The sequence below is a fragment of the Puntigrus tetrazona genome, unplaced genomic scaffold (assembly GCF_018831695.1).
Source record: "Puntigrus tetrazona isolate hp1 unplaced genomic scaffold, ASM1883169v1 S000000798, whole genome shotgun sequence".
Classification (NCBI taxonomy): Eukaryota; Metazoa; Chordata; class Actinopteri; order Cypriniformes; family Cyprinidae; genus Puntigrus; species Puntigrus tetrazona.
Window position 1 is genome coordinate 139,948 of NW_025048402.1, and position 24,127 is coordinate 164,074.

Sequence of the window (24,127 nt, forward strand, 5' to 3'; positions counted from 1 at the left end):
TTAAAGAGAGCACAGTCAAAAAAAAAAAAAAAAAAATGTACACTGTGTGTTGAAGCCCCCTTAGTGATTTGATTCTGGAACCAGGCCTTGTTCTGAGCAACTCGTGTCCATCAATCACAATGATGCTGGTGGATAAAGATGCAGAATAATTGAGAGTAACCAAACTGCTCTGTCAGTGGAAAAAACACTTCCAAAAACCTTGTTTAGTGTTTCTAACAATGCTTGGCTAAAGTGTATTTTTAATGGCATGCCTGAGTGTTTGTTCGTTCTTTACTTGTGAATTATCTTGTGAATTACAATAAACATATAGGGTTCATAGTTTCTACTGTTGCTATTATTTACCCTACACACAATGTTCAGCTAGGGTTTTACCGCTGTTGTCTCTAAGGAAATTCGCTAACATTAGCTATTTAGTTTATGTTGTTTTTCCAGTTGTTAACCTTGAATAACTTGGGTTCAAGCATACAGTTTTAGCGTAACACTTACCAATACTTAACTCTCTGTCACACACACAAGGCCACTTGCGACTGACTGTTTTAATGATTATTTTACAAATATTGATCTTGGAACTTTATAAAGTTCTTAGCTTTAGTTGTATACCACTTTGTACAACCACAGTTGCCCTTCTTTGATCCTTCTCTGCTCATGTAATCTAATAGAATGTAGGCTGATCGATTTGGTTAAATGAGACCGAGATTGTGTCAATGTCATCTGCCCACTGAAAACTGGCATCAGCACTAATTTTATGAGCATGTTTACAGTCTTGTCTGATTTGCATAATTCCATTAGTGTGTTCAGACAACAGGTACTAAACAAGTACGTTCATCCTGAATTTGCCCTTTCCTCTAAAACTACCTTTAAAAGGTGCTATTAAGTGTCAGTTGTGTCAGGTGAGGGTGTTACAAAGATGTAGAAGGATGCTTGTATACGCGCTGCTACTCATAACGGACCCTGGTCACCAGCTGCCAACTGAAATAACGCAGATTAAACACACCAGTGGGAATTCAGCACATAAGCCGCTCTCTGCCTCACATCTCTGCTGTCGTATGACATGTACTACGCCCATGAAAATCTTATTTCTGTAATTGTGCAGTACGGAAGAACCGAATTAAGCCATACTCTGCTAGGAAAAGAGAAAATCCCTAGAAACTTCTCTAGCATTAATATTTCTGGATGAAGAGAGAAAAGGATTTTTAATTTACATTTTTTTTTTAATGGGTTATGAGTAATTTTGCTATGGGTATTTTCCTGGGCTTTGCTGGTCAGTTAAAGAAAGTAAAGAGCTACTATGACATTGCTACATGCTTGATAGATAATTTGGTGTTTGCTACGACAATGGCAGCTGTTAGCAAATGAACTGGAACTGCACCCTCCTACCCCAATACATTTTTATTCTGTCTGTTCTGTCTTATTTTTCTTCTGTCTATGGCAAAAAAGAAAAAATTAATGTCAGTTGATTGTTCATTTATTATTTGTAGCGTTAAAAAACATTATATGCCACCCTGGATCACAAAAGCATTCATAAATGAAAATATTTTTTTCTTTGAGATTTTATATATCAAATTACTGTATAAGAGGTTTTACGTTAATGTATAGTTTGATAGGTTTGAACAATATATGGCCAAAATACAACTATTAGAAAATCTGGAATCTGGGAAAAAAAAAGCAGAATCAGAAATACAAAAATGCAATGCATATTACTAATCAGAAATTAAGTGTTGATATATTTAACACAGGAAATTTCCAAAAATATCTTTATAGAATATAATCTTTACTTAATATCCCAATGATTTTTGTCAAAAAAGAAAAGGCTATTGCTACAAAATGTGCCCCATCGTCATAAAGTTAACATCAAAAGCAATGCGTTTTGAAGAGATGGAGGGCAAATTTGCTTTCTTTCATGATTTTTTATGATTTTCATTTTATTTTACTGCACTATTAAAGTTTACGTGTATATGTAATTCATTTAAAAAAAGTACAGAATGAAACAATAAGTGATATTTTAGGCTCCCTAGAGACCTGGTGGGTCTCTCAACAGCATCTCTTGATACTTGATATTATGCACTTCAAATAGAGTGGCTCTTATGATAAATCATCTGTGATGTTCCTAATTTGCAAGTCACTTTAGATAAAAGTATCTGCTAAAAGATGAAATGTAAATATAGGCAATGCAAATAGGGAAGCTGGATTTACCAAATGAGAGTGAAGAACAAAGAGAGAAAAAGTGCTGGTCACCTCCTGCCCTGAATGAAGCATTGCTTGGTAACACATAGTTTCCATGCATTTCTCTCAGTGAAATGGCATGCGTATAATCAGCTCTCTGCTGTATGTCATTTTCCTGCATGGTTATTTCCATGAGGATTGGCGAGAGGAGCGGCATCAGGCAGCGAGAGCGCTGGAACAGATTATGAAGCTGAGGAAGTGCTCTGCAATGAGCAGATAAGAAGACGTTCACTTGCTCTGCTGCCAGCCAGAAACTCAACAAACAGCCAAAACCAAGAGAGCACACACAGACCGTCTCTGAAGAGGATTCACCCTTCAGCAGCCTTCAGTGTTTATTTATTTATTTTTTGCTTCAAATGTCTGATTTCACCATATCATCGCTACAGGCAAAATCAGAGCAGGAAGATTTCAATGTAAAGAAGCTCCACTGATTCATATTCACGGTTAATAAAACCTCACCACAACAACACGTCTGATGTCAGTGAGTTCATCGCGGAGCTAATTCAAGATAATGCAGTTGAGCCTGTAAGGAAGAAAAACTATATCCATAATATGATGATGCATTTCTATAGTCTTGATTGATATCCTGGTTGAAGACTGAGATGCTCTCATTCAAAGAAGTGCATTTATTGCTTGGACAAGAGCAAGAACACCTAAAATGCATTGAGCTGAGTGATAAAATGTACCCTTTTCAACATAATGCTGTTAAACTGAATTTAGGGAGCCTAAATTTCCTTTTTTTTTTTTGCTAAAATATTACCATAACTTTAACAGCAACGCCGAAATACAAGAGCAGGTTCTGTCAGTCAGATGCGCTTGAAAGTTGTATTTGGCACTGTGTGCTTTCTTTCAGAATCATTGGTTGGTAGAAAGACAAAAAAAGGTTGCATAAAAGGTTTTACCTAAAAATTATGATAAAGTAAAAGTAAGAATAAGTACATTTTGGTCCCATTGTCAGTCATTTCGCCAACGAAAAAAAACCCCCTGAGAACTGCTGTGTGTCTCTGATCAACACACTGTGTTTCATAAAGTCACATAAAGTCACATTTTTAAACAAATCAAAGAAATCAATGTTTCAGTAAACCATTCATATAGCCAGTGGTCGTTTGTCAAACAGAATAGGTTTGTAGGCTGCATCAAGACTGGTGTTTTTCAGTTAACTGAGCATTACATTCACGAGTCATAAGCATAATACAACAATTTACACTTAATTAAGAATAATGGCCAAATTTATAATTGCTAATATTCTAAAATGAGATCTTCTTTATGATGTATGCAGCCTATGACCTCCGCAGTCTTCCATATAAGAAATCGCCAGTAACTTGGTTTCTGCATGAATCAGACGTTTGAACAAACCGATCGAATGAATGATTGAATGATTCACTTATTAAGACAGGGATTTGTCACCAACTTCTGGACATTGGCAGTATCATTTTAAAAATAATTGAATATTTCCCTATTTGTTTTTACTTTTGTATGTTGAATTAAAATATGTATTTCCAAAGCTACTTATATTTCAGCTTCCTATTTCTAACGTATATGCAGTGTTTTTTCTAAACTAACACAATGATAACTATTATCTTTAATAATAACTTCACTGTCACCATTAAAAAACGGTGCCCACCCCCCATCCCTCTGAATGCTAAAACTAATCTGAGAAGGGATCTCCAATGAAACAAACGATAAGGCATTATATACCATGCGTCTTGTGACCCTGTTGTTTCTCCCTTTAATGTTTGATATTATTACGAAGGTTTCAGCAGTCATTTGAGTTATGAAAATCTTTGTAGAACTGTGTTCTGTTGAGAAAGGGGTGTGTCCTCCTTTAGGGTTTCTGAAATGGAGCGCAACTGGAGAAAAACGAAACAAGAGGTATTTCGTATAGCCTGGCAAGTACCCTATCATACAAAAACTAGTAGATATGATTATTTTTTGTCTCTTTCAGAAGAAAACAAACATAATCCCCTGTGACTAAATTAACGAAAAGTAAAGCATAAACAGGTGCTATCAGTAATGAACTACTTTAGTTCCAAGATCGATACTATCAGAGATAAAATTGTAACCATGCAGCCGTCAGCTACAGTATCACATCAGATATAGCAGTCTGCATTTAATAAAAAATTAAGTAATCTTGTCATTATACATTACTATCACTCTATTCTCCTATTTGATCCTGTAGAGACCGTTGAACATCTGTATTATTAAAAGAGCTATGTAAATAAAAGTGATTTATTGATTAAGTGACATAACAACCCTCAGAATGGTATGTGTAAGGACACTGGAATTATCTAACTACATTTTGTAACAACAATATGTATGACAGCTTTTAAAGATTATTAAGGGAGATTGGAAACGTGATACTGATTCAGTGTGATATTAAGTGTTTCACGTCATCTGACTATAACAGTATTGCCTCATTTTGCTCTATTTAATCAACGGAAATGTGAATTTGCATTTGAATCTCAATTCAAACGTTATTAATAAACATGCTTTTTTAAATGAGTATAGTAATGGGTAAAGACAATTGCTTTCAAGCAATTAAATGAGCAATTCATGGAAGAAAGGAATGAATTTGCAGCCACTTAATGGAAATTGTAGTTTCATAACTAAGGTTTAATTTAGTCATAATCAGTCGATATTTTTATATTCATTTTCTAAATATATTTGAAGCATTCTAAATGAATCAGCTGTTCAAACGAATCAATTAAATGAGCAATTCATGGAAGAAAGGAATGAATTTGCAGCCACTTAATGGAAATTGTAGTTTCATAACTAAAATTTAATTTAGTCATAATCAGTCGATATTTTTATATTCATTTTCTAAATATATTTGAAGCATTAATCTCATAACACTGTTACGAATTTAAAATATCCATTCCTGTTTTGTTTTGTGCCACAATCGCAAGTCTTTAAGCGCATCTAAAATTTTCATTTTTTTTATCAAGCTCCTGTGTTTATCAGGCTACTATGTAGCAATATAAAGGTCCTTTTCTATGCACTGAGTGTGAAACATAAATACAGGAGTCTGATAACAATTATAATATTAGAAAAAAAAATCACTGTATATCACTTTATTAAGTCAAATATCGCCTTTCTTTTTTTATGTTGCCTGGTGGTAATTTTGGTAATAGTAAACCACTTTTTTTCGTAGTGCTACACCACCGGTCACCCCCCATCATGCAGTATCTCCTCCATGTTCTTAAGACTGTGCTCGAAAAAACACACCAAACCTCCTTCGTGTCAGAATAGTGAGAGTAGCTCCAAGTAGTGAGAAGGACTTTTATTAAATATTACAAATAGTGACAAATCAGTCAAGAAGCATAAGAGGAGAGTAAAACCTGCAAAACAATTCCCTTTTTGAGGTCTGTCATATTATTGCCTGTCATAATATTAGTGTCCTTGTTGTCACTTTCATTTGCACCAAAGCAGGTGAAACTGATTCACAATGTTGACTTTATATCAAGACCGATATTGACTTGAATTGACTTGATGTTGAATGATTGATTGATGATCGAGTGTTTTCCCATTGGCCCACTGGCATTTGGCTAAATTGATGTAGTTTTTGCATAATCAAATTAATCAAAGACTGCCCTCTTTACCTGAAAATGCATTTGTAAATATTTACTGGGACGTACCTTCCAAGTAAGACCTTATACAAACTAAATTCAAATTAAAATACTTAATTCTTGCAGAAGGACAACTATCACTGCACCAATATTTCACAGATCTGGTCTTTATAGCCAAACACATGACTGTCCTCAATGCATCGAAGCAAACTTTGGGAAAAAAAGCACCTAAAGATTAAACAAGATTCTCTGGTCTGATGAACACTGATAAATCATCTGCACAATACCATGCCAATAGTGAAGCATGTTGGTGCTAGCATTATTCTGCATGGGTCTTTTTCAGTCACAAGGACTGGGAAACTGGTCAAAATCAATGCAGGAGTGACTTGGGGACGACACTGTGAATGTCCTTAAGTGGCCCAACAAGAACTCCAGAACCCTGAACTCAATCAAACATTTCTGTAGAAACTTGAAGACATCCACTGACAGACCCTATTCAAACGAAAGGCTCTAAAGAGATTAAAATGAAGAGAATCAAAGAAAAATTCAACAGAAAATTCACAAATCCAGATGTGCAAACTGCTTGTTACATCAAAAGACTTTAGGCTGCAATCCCTGCCAATGTTACTTCAACTTCACGTATTGATTCAAGGGTCTGAACAATATATTTTAGCACTTATTTTCCTTTTTTAATTTTTTTTAACATTTTTTAAATCTACATAATGGTGAATAATTGAAAAACAATGCTCGTAAAGAATTGCAAAATACGTTATTACGATCGTACACGCATGAAAGTCATCTGTGTTCATTTGCTGAAGCAGATAGTTGTTTATAGTTGTGAAATGTGCAGTGTTGCATAGACCTCATATGAAGAACTGTGACTGAAACACCTGAGGCTTTTTATGTGAATAAATAAATGGCTTTTTACAGTAGATTAACCTTCAGCCTTTACATGAGCAGTGACAAAGGCTGCAAGTTACGGGTGCTCTAGTGCAGTGCATTGAGAGAATGTAATCGCAAACAATTCATGTTCTAAATAGAAGTACATATGCTTCAAGTATATACCATTGTACACTGAATTTGATTACTGTGTAATTTATGCACACACATACATTATTTATTTCCTATGTATGATTGAGGTAAAGTCACAATTACAGCTGAACATCACTCATTAAGAGCCATTACTCTGGTGAAGAGATACAGTTTCCATGGTAACCTCCGCTGTTTCTCACCTGTAGTTCAGGATCCTCGTCATGATTCAGGTGGGCTTCCTCTGCTGCTTCCACCAAGCGCTGGAGGCCAAGACAAATGGATATTATGGGCCTGTTTTAATGGATTCCATTTGTTATCTTCCTATCATTCATTTAGTGCTTCCTGTCCTTAGTCACATACACAAGACATGCACACACGCTGCAGTTGATCCCTCTCCAAAATAATAAAACCCTGGACGACAAAACTAGTATTAAGTCTCACGGGTACATAGCAATAGGGTCAGCAGTTGGGTCAAAATTAGAGATTTTTTCAGTAGTATGTTAAGTAAAGATAATGTTCCATGAAAACATTTAGTAAATATCCTACCCATAAATATATCAAAACTTAATTTATGATTAGTAATAAGCATCTTTATGCTGTTAAACCCTATAAGACTCTCTCTTTAAAACAAAGACAGTTACCTTTATGGCTTCGGCCTTCTTGTGGAACATCTGCTCCATTTTCCCAGCAAGTTTCTTCACCAGCTTGATTCCATCAATCTCCTCCACCCTCACCAACTGCTCAAACTCCTTGTATTTCTATTGAAAGAAAGACATCTGTCAGTCACATTTAGAAAACAAATGATCCCTGCTCATTGTTCATTCTAGTGATGTGATATGAACAGCTGTTGTGCAGCTATTGTAAATCTCACTGCACAGCACCCGTAAAAATCAACTTTTGATAGTCCTGACAAAACATGAAAATTCTGTCACTATTTACTCACCTTTATGATGTTCCAAAACTGTACAGGTTTCTAAGTACAACTTGATCCTGAGTATATGATGACAGAATTTTGAATTTTTGAGTGGATCAACTAAACTAAATGTATTGTTGGAAGGAAGATCTGGGCCCATAGCTCAAAACTTGCAGATTCGGGGGACAATCCTATCCTAAAATGGCTGTTACTGGCAATCTGCCTTGAAACAAACATTTAAGAAACATTTGATGAGCTTTTAAAAAGGTATCACCTTTGGAGGTTATCCCAACTCCAGATTCTCCTTTATATCCTTGTTTTCATTAAATAGTTGGGCAAAATGTAACAGCTGTTTATGCATCCAGTTTGGTTTATCAGTCATGATTGTGCTACTCCATTAATTAAAACGCTGCTTATATGCATATTCATACATATCAGAGGCTGACAATTAGCAGAACATATTGAACATATTGTTTAATTACTGACATACTGAATACTTCTCTTTATTCTTTTTGTGAATAGCTTTGTGAATAGGTTTTAAGAGAAAACTATAAGAACTCTTAGTGGTATGGAAATGGAAAAGCATGAGCTTGGTTTCAAATATACACTTCTGCCAAAAGACACACATGCTTTCACTGAGATTTTACTAATGTGACCGACAGTGATGGGAATAACTGTGTGATTTTTTTCAAGTAACAAGTAATCAAATAAATGACTGTTCCCCCGTTACAACTGCGTTACTGTAACTGACAATAAAATGTGGCGTTACTATACTTTATTACAGGCTCATTTTGATAAGCAGTGTAACGTTCCTGTATTGGACGTAAGTTACCACAAACTCTAGTGTGAAGGAAGTATTTAAATATTTTGACATATTTAAACAGCAACTTTCCCAGGTAATTAGCTACTAATTCAGTTACTATTTGTGATAAGTAACTAGTAACTTTTCTGCTCAACAACTGGTGACCACACTTAACAATAAGGTCCATTATTTAACATTAGTTAACTACATAAGAAATTCCACCTTGTTGTGAAGTGTTATTATAAATTCATTGTATATGGCAACATTTTGCACTTCTGGTTCAGTTTTTAACTAAATTCCAATGCATCTGTACTTTGCAGAACAGTGACATCTTTGCATGTAAACTAATTACGTTTTAAATTTGACATTTTATGTTTATTCTGATGAGCCATGTTTAGTTTGTTTGTTTATTGTAAGGAGAGAGGGAAAGAGACACACAAGTACTCGTGGCTTATGGGGGGATGAAACTGAATCTAATCCTATTCCTGCTCCCATAACTCCCCTAACTTCACTCTCAAAGCCCTTCAATCCACCCCACAACACTCCAGGGCAAACATTATCTCAAAGGCTTGAGATGTGGCTCTTCACATGACTAGCCAAGCATCTGTGTATTTCTTTGCGCATGAACACACTTACATTTGATTTTACTTTTAAACATAAATTATATGAATTTGGATATATGTAGTTTATAGATATATAACGGCTCACACTACTGGACTCGGTGGTCGAATGGTCCAGTATGCGGATTGTGATGTGATAATACCTTACTGTATAACTGCAGCTGCTTGAGGTGTTGATGTAGTGTAAAGGCATCTCTAAAACATTATGAAAAATACCACTATTTGAAGGATAGGCTACAACTTGAAGAAAATGGTAAGATTTATCCTACAAGTTTTCATTTTTAAACACTTTGTTAGTGACGTAATCAGACAATTTGGAGTTGAAGACATATCTTAAAAACCAAGCACACAAAAAGACTGTAGTGTACAAGCAACAAGTTTCCTTTATGTAGGCCATTGTGAGTTAATATGAGACTCAATACAGTGAAACTGCTTACTAACATATTATTTAATTATGCTACACACAGTATTCGATACACTGCTACTATGACTCTGGGAAGGCAGTTTTGCATAACAAGCAGCACAAGTTCAGAAGTATAACGGAAATTAACTTTTTAAAGAGAAAGCTTTAAAACACAGTAAGTACATTAAGTAAAATTATTATGAAATACTAAAAACTAAGCATGTAAACATGTTCTTGCAAATATTTAAACAAGTATAACAACTGAAACGATATGGTAGTTTACCGATTTAACTACCATACTATTAAAATAATTGTTCAAAAGTGTATTATGGATGTAAAAAAAACTCTGGCTGTTTGATAATACCTAGAATATCAAAATCAACTGCGGGCGGAAGATCCTTTTCCTATCTAGCACCTAAACTCTGGAACAATCTCCCTAACTCTGTTCAGGAGGCAAACACACACTGTCAGTTTAAATCTAGATTAAAGACACATCTTTTTAACTTAGCCTACACATAACACACTAATACACTTTTATTATTCAGATCCGTTAAAGGATTTTTAGGCTGTATTAATTAGATCAGCTGGAACCGGGAACACTACTCCTAAAATACGATGTACTTGTGACATCGTAAAAAAGAATGGCATCTATGCTAATATTAGTCTTGTTTCTTTATTAATCTGTTTCTCAGTTTGTATCCAGACTAGATGGTGGATCAGCACCCAGAGATTATGTTCATCAGAGACCAGAACACCTAGATGCGCCCCGTGGACCGATCACCAGATCCTGATGCACACACACACACACACACACTAAGTCATTTACACTATCTGACACAGCTGTGTTTAAAATTGAACTGGAAGTTAAGTGCTGGGCGTCCAGTCAGAGGAGAACTGACCCCAACTGAGTCTGCTTTCTCCCAAGGTTTTTTTTTCTCCATTCTGTATGGATGGGGTTTTGTTTCCTTGCCGCTGTCACCTCTGGCTTGCTTGGTTGGGGACACTTAACTTCTAGTGATTATCGTTGAATTGACTACAGAGACCGTCTCTGCATTTAATAAGAAATTGTTCAATCTCTTCATTATACATCCCTGTCATTGTACTCTTCTACTTTATACTGTACAGTGCTTTGATACAACCTGTGTTGTTAAATTGTTAAAAATGATTGATTGATTGATTGATTGATTGATTGATTGATTGATTGATTGATTGATGTGTGTGTGTGTGTGTGTGTGTGTGTGTGTGTGTGTGTGTGTGTGTGTGTGTGTGTGTTTGTTTGGGGTTGTTGTTGTTGTTTTTTTATTCCTTGGCTGATTCTGATTGCAGAATTTTAGAAGCAAATGGGCCAATTATGATACTAATTGGAGATTAATTTCCCTTTTTACAACAGACAAGAAATCAGTCTCCAGTGCCACACATATCTGTCCTAGGCCTTCTGTTATTTTTAGTATACATTTTGCCTCTTCCATTTAGTTTCCATTTGTTATGAAATTTGTAATTATCTAAACTAACAAAGTGAGTTAAAAATGTAAAAGATTGTTTGACTGCGTATTTTCTCCAATTAAAGCAGGATGAGACAGTACGCAGAATCACTTTTACAATTATCTAGATGGATGATTTAGGTGCAAGACTGCAAAAATCATATTTCTCATTTTACTATGGAACATGTTACCTCTTTCTGATGCAGAAAACTCATTCATGCATTCATGACCTCAAGACAGGACTACTGTAATACACTGCCAGGTGTTTATTGTAAAGAGCGGTCCACTGAATGGCAAGCTGAAGAACCCAACTGCAGTTTTAAAGTGATCAAACACCAAAGGCTTGACTAGACTTGACACTCACTGACTGGGTTACAAACATTCAATACATGACAAGAAACAATGGGAACATAAGGGTCGCATGACAGAAACCAATAAATACATACATTAGACAAATGACCACATGGCAGGGTCACGTGAGGCAAGTAAGGCCTCCAGATCAGATGGGATCACTGGAAGGCTGCTCAGGAACTGTGATCTGGTGATTTTTCCTGTTTTCTGTTCAATCTGAGTCACTGCTTATAGGAACTGCTGACAGTCCCCATGCTCTGGAAAACAGCTGCTATTTTCATCCGCTAGATATACAATTTCTTAAGTGACAGACCACAGACAGTAAGGATGGGTAGCATTACATCCACAACACTGGACCTCCTCAAAACTGCGTCCTTAGTTCTTTTCTCTATACATTGTACATTAATGACCGTCTCAATTTGACTATAAGATATTTCAAATAATCCACTGATAAAGCCATACTCATCATTCTCCTTAATAATGAGGACAGCCTATCACCAATCTGTCGTATATGGGCTCGGTGCACACGATCGGGCCAGTGAGCTTTGGCAATGCGAGTGTGTGCATACTTCCAGTCTTGTGTCTTTCACACTTACTGCAAGGGGAAACTTCATAGATAGGTATAAATAATGTTTTTCGGATTAAAAAGCAGATAGTGGTATATTAAAGACATGAGAAAACACTCAACAAGATGCAACGCAGAGATTGCTTTATTATTTCTTCTGTTAATTATGCAGTTTAGCTTCAGTGATTAGTACGTCCACAGGGAACTCTTCATTCAAATACAAACCACTCAAATCTGCAATACTGTACATTTTCAGATTTTTCACTGTATTTGTATGCAGTTAATTTGATTCTGGCTGCTCAGATACTCAGAGATTTCTGCATTTGTTTGAACTTTTTTTGATAACCTAATTCATAACTGTAACTGTACAATTTAACAATACAATCATGTTAGGTTGGCATTAAATAGATCAGTGTTTGCATTACCTGTGTGTTTTTATTATATTTAACCATTTTTTTTTAAATGTCTGCATTAAAAAGTATCTGCCTATAAGCAGCAGATGTATTTTTGCAATTACTCGTGCATTCATTTTCAATCTTTAAATTAGTCATGTATTGGTTGTATACTTTTACAGTCCTTTTTCCATTTAAAAAATATCTTTGATGCAAAGTTTACTATGTTAATGGACAAAAAAAAGTGAGCTGTATCGTGCTGTACCATGCAGGGCCATAAAGTTAAGTCTAACACAGAAAAAGAGACTGAGACTGTTAGTTATTTGGTTCAGTAATAGACATTATTTATTCCACTGTATGCAGCCAGTGCTTCAAAAGGCCCAAACCATCTGTAGTGTTATATCTTTAATGGTTTTTAGGATGCAGAATCTGACTTCAGTTTACAAGCAATACAATTAACAGACAAACACATTTTATCTGCACTTTAGCAGATTTTTAGTACGTTATTGTAGCTCAAGCATTAAATCACATCGTTTCTTTTTGTTAAACTCGAATGTGTTCATTCTCCTCTGGCATTGTCATGTGATGCTATTTTATTTATTTTATTTAAATGTATGTGTGTGTATTTCTAATATGTTTGGTTGGTTAAATGTTGTAAATACAAATCAGAGCATCTTCTTCATGTCTGGAATAGGTCTATAAGGTAACAATTATAAATGATATTTACTTAATGAGTCATGTCATATTTTTATTCCACATCTAATCTTTTGTTAATCTGAAAAGTGTAGTTTATATCAAATTTTCCTGGAAGTCATCTTACGATAACCTTGTTTGAAATGGGTTTGGCTAAAAGAATGGTTTACTAGGTACTCATACTGTATTGACTGGGTTAAATAGATTTGCATTACTAAAAAGAGACTGAAATACAATTTTCATTGACTAGACTACACGTAATCAGTTTTCATTGATTAAGACAAAAATAGTCATGGATAATTCTGACTTAAATAAGACAAACGCTCCGACTTTTAGTTGACTGTTCAATGTTTGATCAAGCAATGAAAAACAATATGCAGTTTGCAAGTATGTATTTGCCGTCTTGTTCTTGAACAGGAATGTTCTCTACACAAAAACTCCCAGGGAGGTCCTTACAGACATAAGCAGAGCTCAACATTATTATTCATGACCCTTTCAAATAAGCCAATAAAATATCATTTAATCCTAGCGAGAAATCTTAGAATTTTTTGCCCTTACCAAAGCTATATTTCTTCTATGTAGAAATCAGAGAACAGTTTAAAATACTATATCAGTGCATTCTATGGTACCTTTAAATGAGCAGCCCCTTTAAAGCAGTTCACCCAAATAAAAGAAAATTCTGTCGTTACCCAACCTCATGTTGTTCAAAAAACAAATTAAGATGATGCAATCAAGAGAGTTTTCTGACCATCCATAGACAACATGGGTCCTACCACAATCAAGGTACAAAAATGCCCCAAGAACATTGATAAAATAATAGTGGTTCAACCTCCTTGTTAACATGCAAAGGAGAGCAAAAGGCAAAAGTATCTGCTTTGGGATGAGTAGGACCCTTGCTGTCTTTTCAGAGAGAAGCATCAGTCTTTAATTAATCTGGTAAGACTAAAGAATCTTTAGAGACATGAAGGATGCAATAATACAATATAGGTCCTTAAGATTAATATGGGATTGGCAGAAACTGTGAGTGTTATGTTTACTTCAAATAATATTGTAGAAAAATGTTTATATATTAAATATATAATACATATATAATACAGTATATAATGTTTATACTGTACTTATATGCATTTATATACAGAATAAATCTGCACAGTACACACACATATACTTTTTTTTTTACTTTTGGATGTGATTAAACATGGTTTGAAATACCTACTAATCAGTGACAGTGTGATTTTGTTGTAGTAGGAAGATAGTTTAACTTTTTACTGTTTCGCCTCAGAAGAGGGTGTTCCAGCAGAGTTGAACAAATGGAAGTGAAAGACAATTTGCATGAAAAAAGGCATGGAGGAGACCCTGGAGAAACATAGTTAATGGGCCATGAACAGGGTGTGATGAAATCCATTAACCAACAAGCTGGTGTGTTGAAGAGGCTTTGGAAATGGTGCATAGTCAAACTATTCACTTAAAAATGACAATGCATGAGGCATAAAACACCAGGAAATACACATTTCTGCTTAGGCTAATCTGACTACTCTGGATGGATGCTAAAATAAACAAATTCTAAATCATTACTTGGCATTGCCTAAAATAAACTACTTTTGTTAAGTTTGCTACAATGTTCTGTCTGACCAGTGTAGCTGGTAATTGCCATAATTGCATTCATTCATTTATGTTATTTTATATCATCTTGGAATTTTATTTTATTATTTACATTTTTCAAATAATCTTTCTGATTTCATTTCATAATTTCATTTCATTACACCAGGGTTGAAAATCACTCTCTGTCACTAAATATCGTTCAAGTAAAGGTAACCATTTATCAAAGGCATTAATCAACATATGCCCACAGAGCAACATACCCAGAGATTATGTTCATCAGAGACCAGATGCGCCCCGTGGACAGATCACCAGATCCTGATGCACACACACACACACACACACACACACACACTAAGTCATTTACACTACCTGACACAGCTGTGTTTAAAATTGAACTGGAAGTTAAGTGCTGGGCGTCCGGTCAGAGGAGAACTGGCCCCAACTGAGTCTGGTTTCTCCCAAGGTTTTTTTTTCTCCATTCTTTATGGATGGGGTTTTGGTTCCTTGCCGCTGTCGCCTCTGGCTTGCTTTGTTGGGGACACTTAACTTCTAGTGATTTAACCTTGAATTGATTACAGAGACCGTCTCTGCATTTAATAACAAATTGTTCACTCTCGTCATTATACATCCCTGTCATTGTACTCTTCTACATTATACTGTACAGTGCTTTGATACAACCTGTGTTGTTAAAAGCGCTATATAAATAAAAATGATTGATTGATTGATATGCACAATACATATGGACTGCATCATTAGCTACAAGTGTGCCTTCCTGAGCACTATTCTCTTCACTATGCATTACATACATTTGCTGCTTACTTATATAAACTGTTTTTATATGTTGTATGTCATGTGGAAAAAGGTTGGGATCCCTGTTTTACTAAATCAGCATGGTTATACCCTATATATTTGAAAAGGCATTTATGTAATAACTCATAATGAATTTATACCTCAGAATGTCAAGTAATTAACATTTTAAAATGTTCTACTCTACTGGTATGCTTGCCTTGGTGGTACTATTTTTACAGTACGGGGGTGTTTAGGTGCTTTTGCCTACACATCACTTCTGCACTTCAACTATTAGAGCACCACCATTAATTTCAAAAGCAGCAATTTGATTTTGTTGTGAGGAGTGTATGAAATCACTTTACAAATACATTTGAATAGAACTGTTTGAATTATTTGAGATTTTACAACTAATTAAAATGCATAAAACAATATATATATATATATATATATTCAGTCCCTTCTTCTTTTACAGCTGTGTGATAAAGTCATTTCTGAGCAACACTCTAACCAGTCAAATAATGTAACCTGGCAGAATGTGATCATCAGTGTTAACTAGTTACATGTGTATCATTTCGGAACTTGTGCCTTACCTTATGCCTTAAATGTCCGTCTAGTTTAAACTTGCCGCTAGCTAGTTCTTCATGGAAGCTTTGTATTCAGATTTTTTAACTTAGATTTTTGTAATAAGCTGGATAATGTACAGCAAGCCAGTTGTTACGATACCTGAGATTCACTATAGCCCGATACAGAATACAGATCCGATGCTAAAGTAAAATTTTAAAAAGTGCTAAACTACCTAATAAACCGTATTCATCCCTGTGACTAACCATGTTCCATACGCAACAATGTTCTGTAAAGATGAAGTTTTTTTTAGCTTTGAAATATGAATTTTTAAACGTTGATTGTGGGCAATTACGACTTAGCAACACCTGGGGCAGCAGCTGTTTTAGCGTCTGTTTTCTGCGTTTTTTGACCATATTTTATTTTCCCGGATGTCTTACCCCAATGACTGTTCATTTCTTGGACGATGACTAGCCCCAATCTGGATCCAGAGCCACAGCCCAAGGGACACACAGCGACAGCCTCAGAACCTAAGCTTACAATGTCAGATCAGGTGCGAGAGCTGGCAACAGAGCATGCAGAGCATGCCACGGTGAAGGAAGCATGTTACAACTGAGTTCCCACTGGTCCCGTCCTGCTCCAGGAAAGTGCCCTCCACTGCTCGTGCTTTCAGTGTTCCCTTCAGTGCTCCCGCTCCCAGTGTGCCTTCCAGTGCTTGCTCCTCAAGAATGCCCTCCTAAATTAAGCTCAGGAGACTAAGAAATGCCCACCCTCCCATCCATTCCTGATTCCACTTTTCCGTCTACCCCTCATCCCTTCTTCTCTCCAGCTCTGTCAGGCTCCTCTTTCCCTCCAGCTCCACCTCACTCCTTCAACGCATTGGCTCCACTGTGGCCTGGAGCTGGCGGCCATCCTTCCTCCATGGCTCCTTCCTCCGTTGCCTCCACTGTGGGCTGTAATTATGGCTATGCTCAGCTCCAAGTCATGTCTCTTCCCAGGCTCCTAAACACTGATCAGTTCATTTAACTTTTTATTCAAATGTATAATCTGATATGTTCCAGCCAAGCACCACGGCACATTCCCGCATTGAGTGCAGTTGCCGCGATTTCTCCTGAACCCATGCAGATAGGAGTCACTCATCTCACCTCTAAGGAAAGAGAAAGCAGAATTCATAGTTGACTGTGTTTGTACTGTGGACAAGCTGGATATCTGAAAGCCTCACGCCTGCCTACTAGAACTGCCTGTACAGTGAGTCTCAATCATTGCTCTCAGAATACACTTGAAGTTACTGTCTCTATATTGTTTGATGATAAATGTATTGACATCGCTGCACTGATTGATTCTGTCAAATTGATATTTCAAATTCACTACCAAGGATCTGATCATGAAGACCGGCACACTTCACACTGAGGCTGTTTGTCTGTTCACCATCGACTCTCCCTGTAGCTCTGTCATCCTTGGTCTACCCTGGCTGAAGAAACATAATCCTTGCATCTCATGGACTAGCAAGCAGATGTCAGTGGTCAGAGTACTGCATACAACATTGTATGCTCCCTGTTCCTCAGTCCACCTTGCCCATCCCAGCCAAGAATGAGGAGTGCACATCCATCACCCAAAGCCTCAAAACTTCCTCCTTATCAACCCAGTGACTGTAGCATCCCTCTAGAGGCAGAGTTTTCTACTATCCCAGCCCAAATCTGAGACCATGAAAGAGTATATTGAGGAGGAGTTAACAAAAGGCTTCATTAGGCCCTCAACATCACCTGCTTCTGCTGGCTTCTTCTTTAAGAAAAAAGATGGATGTCTCCATCCCTACATCGACTACTGTAGTCTTAATGAGAACACAGTTAAGTTTTGCTACCCTCTACCCCCAGTCCCAGAAGCCCTACAATAACTTTGCGTTGTATGAGTGAAAACTGGGCACTATGAATATCTGGTGATGCTGTTCAAATGTGGGTAAACGTCCCTCATGGTTCTATGCTTTCATCATCAATGTTTTTCAAGACATGCTAAATCGATGAGTCATAGTTTATATCAATGACTTTGGATTCAGATGTGCAACATGTTTGTGCAGTGCTCTAACATCTTATTTACAATCAACTGTAGACCAAGATGAATGTGAGTTCCACCAAACTGTTTAATTCTTGGGATATGTCACCAGCGCTGAAGGGGTTGCCATGGAACAAGAAGGTAATGGAGGTTCTTAACTGACCTCAGCCTACCACCATAAAGGAATTCCAATGCTTCCTTGGAGTTTTTAATTTCTACAGGTTTTTTCTTAGAAACTAGAAGCACCATTAGAAGCACCATTGCTGCCCCACTCACCACCATGCTCAAAGATGAAAGGCAGCTGCTGTCCTGGTCACCCTCTTCTTCTCAAGCCTTGCAACAACTCAAGGAATGCTTCACCACCCTGATCCAGGGCTCTAAGCTTCCCTTCCTAGTCCTCACAGACCACCGCGATCTATAGTATCTTAAGCTAATGACCTCAACTCATGGCAGGCAAGATGATACATGTTTTTCATATGGTTTAAATTCAAAGTAACGTATCATGCAGACTCAAAGAACGTTTAAGCAGATGCGCTCTCCTGACAGTTTAATCAGACGGACGCAAACCCTCCACTGATCTGACACCATTCCAATGTGTGCTCTGGTTTCAACCACCAATATTCCCCTGGTCTGGAGAACCATCAGAATTACCTGCTGTAAATGATTGGTTACAGAGGAGTGAGAACACACAGCTCACATACTCCTTTAGAAAGCCATTCCCAAGTTTAAGGAACAAGCCAAGCGCCACTGAAGAACTAATCCCACCTATACTCCTGGCCAGTGGGTCTGGCTCTCCACAAGAGATCTGCATCTCCAGCTCCACTGTAAGAAGCTCAGTCCTAGGTATGTACCTGCTTTTGTGACCCTATTGTAGGTTATTGTTTTCTACACCCTGTTAGCCACCTGCCTCAACATAAGCCTGGTTATTGTTTATTCTATTGGATTGCCTCTGTTGATTATGATCCCATTGATGGAGCTCTGCTTGTTTGACTCTGATACTCCCTCAATAAAGCTGCAAATTGATCCATTTCCCCCTTAATAAAAGTTCTTACATTTGGGAACAGAAAGACAATAATTGCCATAATGCATGGTTTTATTTTCCACTAAAATGTTTGTTACATCTTGAAGATAAACAGACCAAGTGATACAACGCAAGGACAATTATTCTGTTACAGTCCCTGCCGTGGCCGATGCCACACACACCACTGCACTCCTGGAGTCTCCAAGCAGCCTGACATGAGCGTATGGGATCCTGTTTATGGGGAAAAGAAACCCAGAATGTGGCAAGAACATCACCAGCAGTCAAGCTGAGAGGGAATTCTGTGGCCTCTGCAAACACCACAAAGAGAAGGACACTACAATTTAAAACGTGTCAGAGCAGTGATGTGCCCATCTAGTACATTTGTCCACTGTGCAGGGCCAAAGTGCAGACTGAAAAACACTGCCCTCTGTGGACAAAACCTGCAGCAAATCAACACGGTGTACCAGACTCTTCTGACCCATTGAAGATCTGGACACAGGCATTTTTATGAGACGTATTTCAGCATGAGGGCAATATGATGCCATGATAATTTTAACTGGATAAATATAATGTATTGGCAGAAACAAGTCATGGTACTTGTTCTGCCATAGAAGCAGCATAACAGATCTATTTTGCTAAGAGCAGACACATTAACATTGCCATGTATATTACCATGCCAGTCCCTCATCTACAGAGCCTATGGGATGGTAAAACATCTGTGTCATTCACTAATTGGCAAAAATTATCACATCAACACATCATTCACAAAAAAAAAATTTCAGCCTGTACAATGTCTGCTTTTGTAGTATTTTGTGATGATAAACTCACACCCTGCATCAAGTCGCCTGGCTATCACAGCTGACTGCTTACAAAGAATATTACACGCAGGACATCACAAGTCTTCAAAAGCTCAATCCAGTGAGATATGAAATTAATGTGACGACCTGCTGAATACAGATATTTCTTGCTCGTTTAAATGGGATTTTTTTGCGGCTAAAGACATATTTCTGCCAGTGGTGTAATGGTGACATACTGTGAATTAACCTCATCTGCATAATGTAACATAATGTGTTTCCTCATCGAAGAAGTACAACACAGAATTCCAATAAACGTGAATTTTAATAAAAACAGAACAGGAGTCAAACAGGAGTCTACTTTGCACACTTTAAGGACAGACAAAAAGAACTAAGCAGAATGGCATTATAAACATTAGGACACAATTATGGAAAACTGAAAACAGGTGGGGAGTACATAATTAATCAATTAAAGAACAAGAACAGGAAAAATAAGGAAAAGCAAGTGGTTTCTGTTCTTCATACCTTGCTTAATACATCTGAGATGATTTGAAAAATGGCAGATTTTCTAATCCTGCTAAATCCAGCTAACTGGGTTAAATCTGTTAAATCCAGCTAACTGAGTTTCAACGTACAAAGAACAGAACCCTGAACAGGAAACTGGAGAACGAAACAAAAACACAGAGGTTCTGTGACACATGCAGACGCATTTACATACTGCTAAAATTATTTAAATTTAACCTCATTGGCTGTAATGTCTAATATGTTATTCTACTATAGTGGACACCAGTGATTTGTAAAAGCAATGTATATTTTTATACATGCAGGAAGACATCTGTCTTTGTCTTTTAAACACACAAGTAGGCCTAGTGCTCATATTTGAGTTACCTGAATGGACATGGATAAATGCTGTCCATGTCAATTTCTGTCAATACTGATTTCATGACATGACATCATTTCAGATTTTGTCTAAACATATTTCAATTTTGCAATACAAACGTGGTGTAAACTAAACACTATTGGCTTTATTTCTTCTAATTCAGATAAAATTCTTCTTATGTTTGGGAACCCATGCCTATGTTCACCCAAGAATGACAATTATGTCATTAATTTCCATCGACCACATAAGGAAAAATCAGGCAGATTAAAACCAAACAAATGTGGCAAAGCGAGTTTCAGCTGCAGCATAGACTTCTACTCAATACCGTAAAATTGAATTCTGCTTTTCTCACATTTGGACCAACTTGTCATTACATAGAAAGAACTATTCGATTTTCTTTTATGTGTTAAAGACTATAACATGTAACAATCTCAATATCTTAGATGATCATATGTGGGCATTTTAAACTGAATAAGTACAATATATTGATTAGGAAAGGATGTTATTCACTTCCTGTTACACACACCCACACACACATTGTTTCCCTTGATTTAACCTTGAAACATGAGAAATTTCCAATACAAGCATAATTTGAGCTTGAGCAGTACAAGGTGTGATGGAGATGATGATGATGCACAATTTAGACACAAGCACGATAATGAGAGCAGATAATATAAAAACAAATTTATTTAATGCAAACAATAGTTTTAGGGAAAGAGAGAAGATGTAAGGGAATGGATGAGAGGCAGGGCAAAAGCTAAAGACTGAAAGATGACTGAAAGACACAGGAGATGAAAGACACGAAAATAATAGACAAGCAAAGAAAGAACAAAGCACTAGATTTTCCTTTAGCAAAAAAGCACGGCTTGGAAGATAGCAAAGCATTGAAATTTCAGGTGAGGTAACTTTAAATAATGTTTTTCTTCCGTGCAAATTAAGTGCAACATCAAAACTGCTTTGATGCTGTCTTGACCCTCAGCTGTTGATTACATCCTAAATAGGAAAGAAGTTAATGGGAGATTTTTTTAAGCTTAAATCAAGGGAAAAACATAAAAAGATACAGAGTTACCGTATCTTTACAATCCCAAATGAAATTGCACATGCTGAAATTAAATTCTCAACAAAACAAATCTGAACAGAAATGATTGAGTAAAGTACATTATGAACGTAAATGTATATAGCGCTAGTCCAACAGGATTCCCTACATGCATTTCCTGTGGCTGTTTTTAAGTAGTTGTTTTGCTCCAGGTCTGGAGCACCTCGAGCAAAGACACAACCCTCTGCAAACGATGTTGGACCTGCTCTCCTTATCGCCCGTCCAGAACCCCTCCACAGCACTTGAGCTGATGAGGTCATATACACAATAAGTGAGGAAGGGAGCCACAGGGCACACTTACACCAGTTCATTCACATTACTCTGCTTTACATTCTCCTCTCCTATTTCTCCATGCACATTTGTTCCTCTGGGCTTCCTGTCATATGTCTCTTTGCTTTCTTCTCTTCTGTTGCCCTCTGCTCTGTTTTTTCTCTTCGCCGCTTTTCTGTCTGCTCACCAGGCATGTTCTCTTTCTTCTTTTTAAAACCGTCACACAGATAATCTGCCCCTTGGGCTCCCATCCTCTTTACTTAGTAGCACACACACACACACACACACACACACACACACACACACACACACAGATGCACATATGCCACAAACATTCCACAGTCGCTTTTCCTTAATATTGAAATTTGAACTACAACCAACCCAATGGTGAAAATATTACTGGCAAAATCATGCTCACAGACATCCATCTGCTCCATTACAGAAACATCACACAGAAACATGCTTTTCCATAATCGCAGGCCTCGAGTGCTGATCTCAGCGATACCCTGACCTCGCTGTTAAAAAGAGGCAAGCTAGCAATGCAAAAGGAAAAAAAAAATCAAACCCAACCATGTTTGCTGCTTGTGGATGGTTTAATTGACGTATATTGTTTGTGTGTTTGAGTATGAATGTTGATGTACTTGCGTGTGTGTTCATATGTAACTGCGGGAACAGAAGCAAACTCACTTTTCTGTGTGTTAAGGAGCAAAAACCTTATAACCAAAAATAACGCGTGACCCTTAAAAAGAAGCACATGGCACAGTGTTGGTATTAGATGGTAATACTTTGATAAATACCATGCTACTGAATGATTACCACATTAATATAGCATGACAATAATATGCTGCTTCAAAGAATATCATGATATACTTTTCGGCGCTGTTCTGCTCATGGTGTTAAGTGCACAGTTTAGCACAGCTCACTTTACCTTTTGCAACAGCTGGGAGCCGGAATACTTGGCCTCAATGGATTTAATTTCTCCACCAAACGCTGAAGCCCAAAGTTTTACACTAGAAAAAAGGAAATTAAATGACAAGAAAATTAATATGACACAACGGATACTAATTCGGGTATGGGAGATAAAAAACTTGTTTAACTGGAAATCAGGCATAATTATAATATCTGAAATCTGTATGGTATTTAAGCAAATGCATCATATAAACTGCATTTGTCCCATCACACATCTATATGAAGTGTATTTTAAAATCATAAGGCACTGGTTAAAGAAATAAATAAATGCATATTGTGATCTAAAATATTTTTGGTTGATTCATTTTAATGCAGTTCATTTTGTAGAGCAGTAATAGCAAATAACAAAGTTGGGACATAATACCAAAAATATATATTTCTTTCTGTCAGCAATAACTGTATAAAATCAATGCAGCGACAATACACAAAACATCCTATTTCATCTAGCCTATTATTAACACATACTAATTGTAAATAATAAATAGGAAATGTAAGAAAATTATACTTACACTGACAGGGGAATTCCTTGATGAGACGCACACACTCTGGTACCGGCTGTAATCCACAGCAGGAGGAAAAATACACAATGTAAAACACACTTCATGATTGCAATGATGTCCAGAGCTTCTGAAGAGATGAAGAATAGTCTGTCAACAAACTCAGCTGCCGCTTAACACAGCTTACGCCAAATATTCGCGCGGACGTGTCGCGTGGAGTGCGTTCCAGTCAGAGATGTAACAAGGGTAGCGCGTGAATGTATTTTTGAAGGAAAGGCGCCGCTGTCATGCTTTATATACTCCAGTCGTACTGCAGTTTTACTCAAACCAAGGGCGCTGAAAGAGAGAGGTGAGAGCAGTACGGACCGATGATGCGAGGACGTGTCATGTCTTCTCTTGCGTCCGCTTTCTGAGAAGCTGCTGCTGCCTTTATTGTTCTTCAAAGGAAAATCCGCTATCAGATGATGCCATGCGAATCGATGCCGAACTAGTCCACTAAACAACTACGGGGAAACGGAAAACGATAAGACACGTGAATGAGTTAAAGAGACTACACCA

At 37.0% G+C, this 24,127-nt stretch overlaps 1 protein-coding gene across 1 annotated transcript in view; it reads right to left on the reverse strand.

Annotated features, from left to right (window-relative positions):
• The window catches only part of cacna2d3a (calcium channel, voltage-dependent, alpha 2/delta subunit 3a), a 115,343-nt gene extending 91,217 nt beyond the window's left edge, over positions 1-24,126 (reverse strand). Inside the window, 4 exon segments of the mRNA XM_043233407.1 lie at positions 7,022-7,081; positions 7,463-7,579; positions 23,032-23,113; positions 23,582-24,126. Of these exon segments, the coding sequence (XP_043089342.1) occupies positions 7,022-7,081; positions 7,463-7,579; positions 23,032-23,113; positions 23,582-23,676 (354 nt within the window). The 5' untranslated portion in view covers positions 23,677-24,126.
• Between the last annotated feature and the right edge of the window lies 1 nt (position 24,127).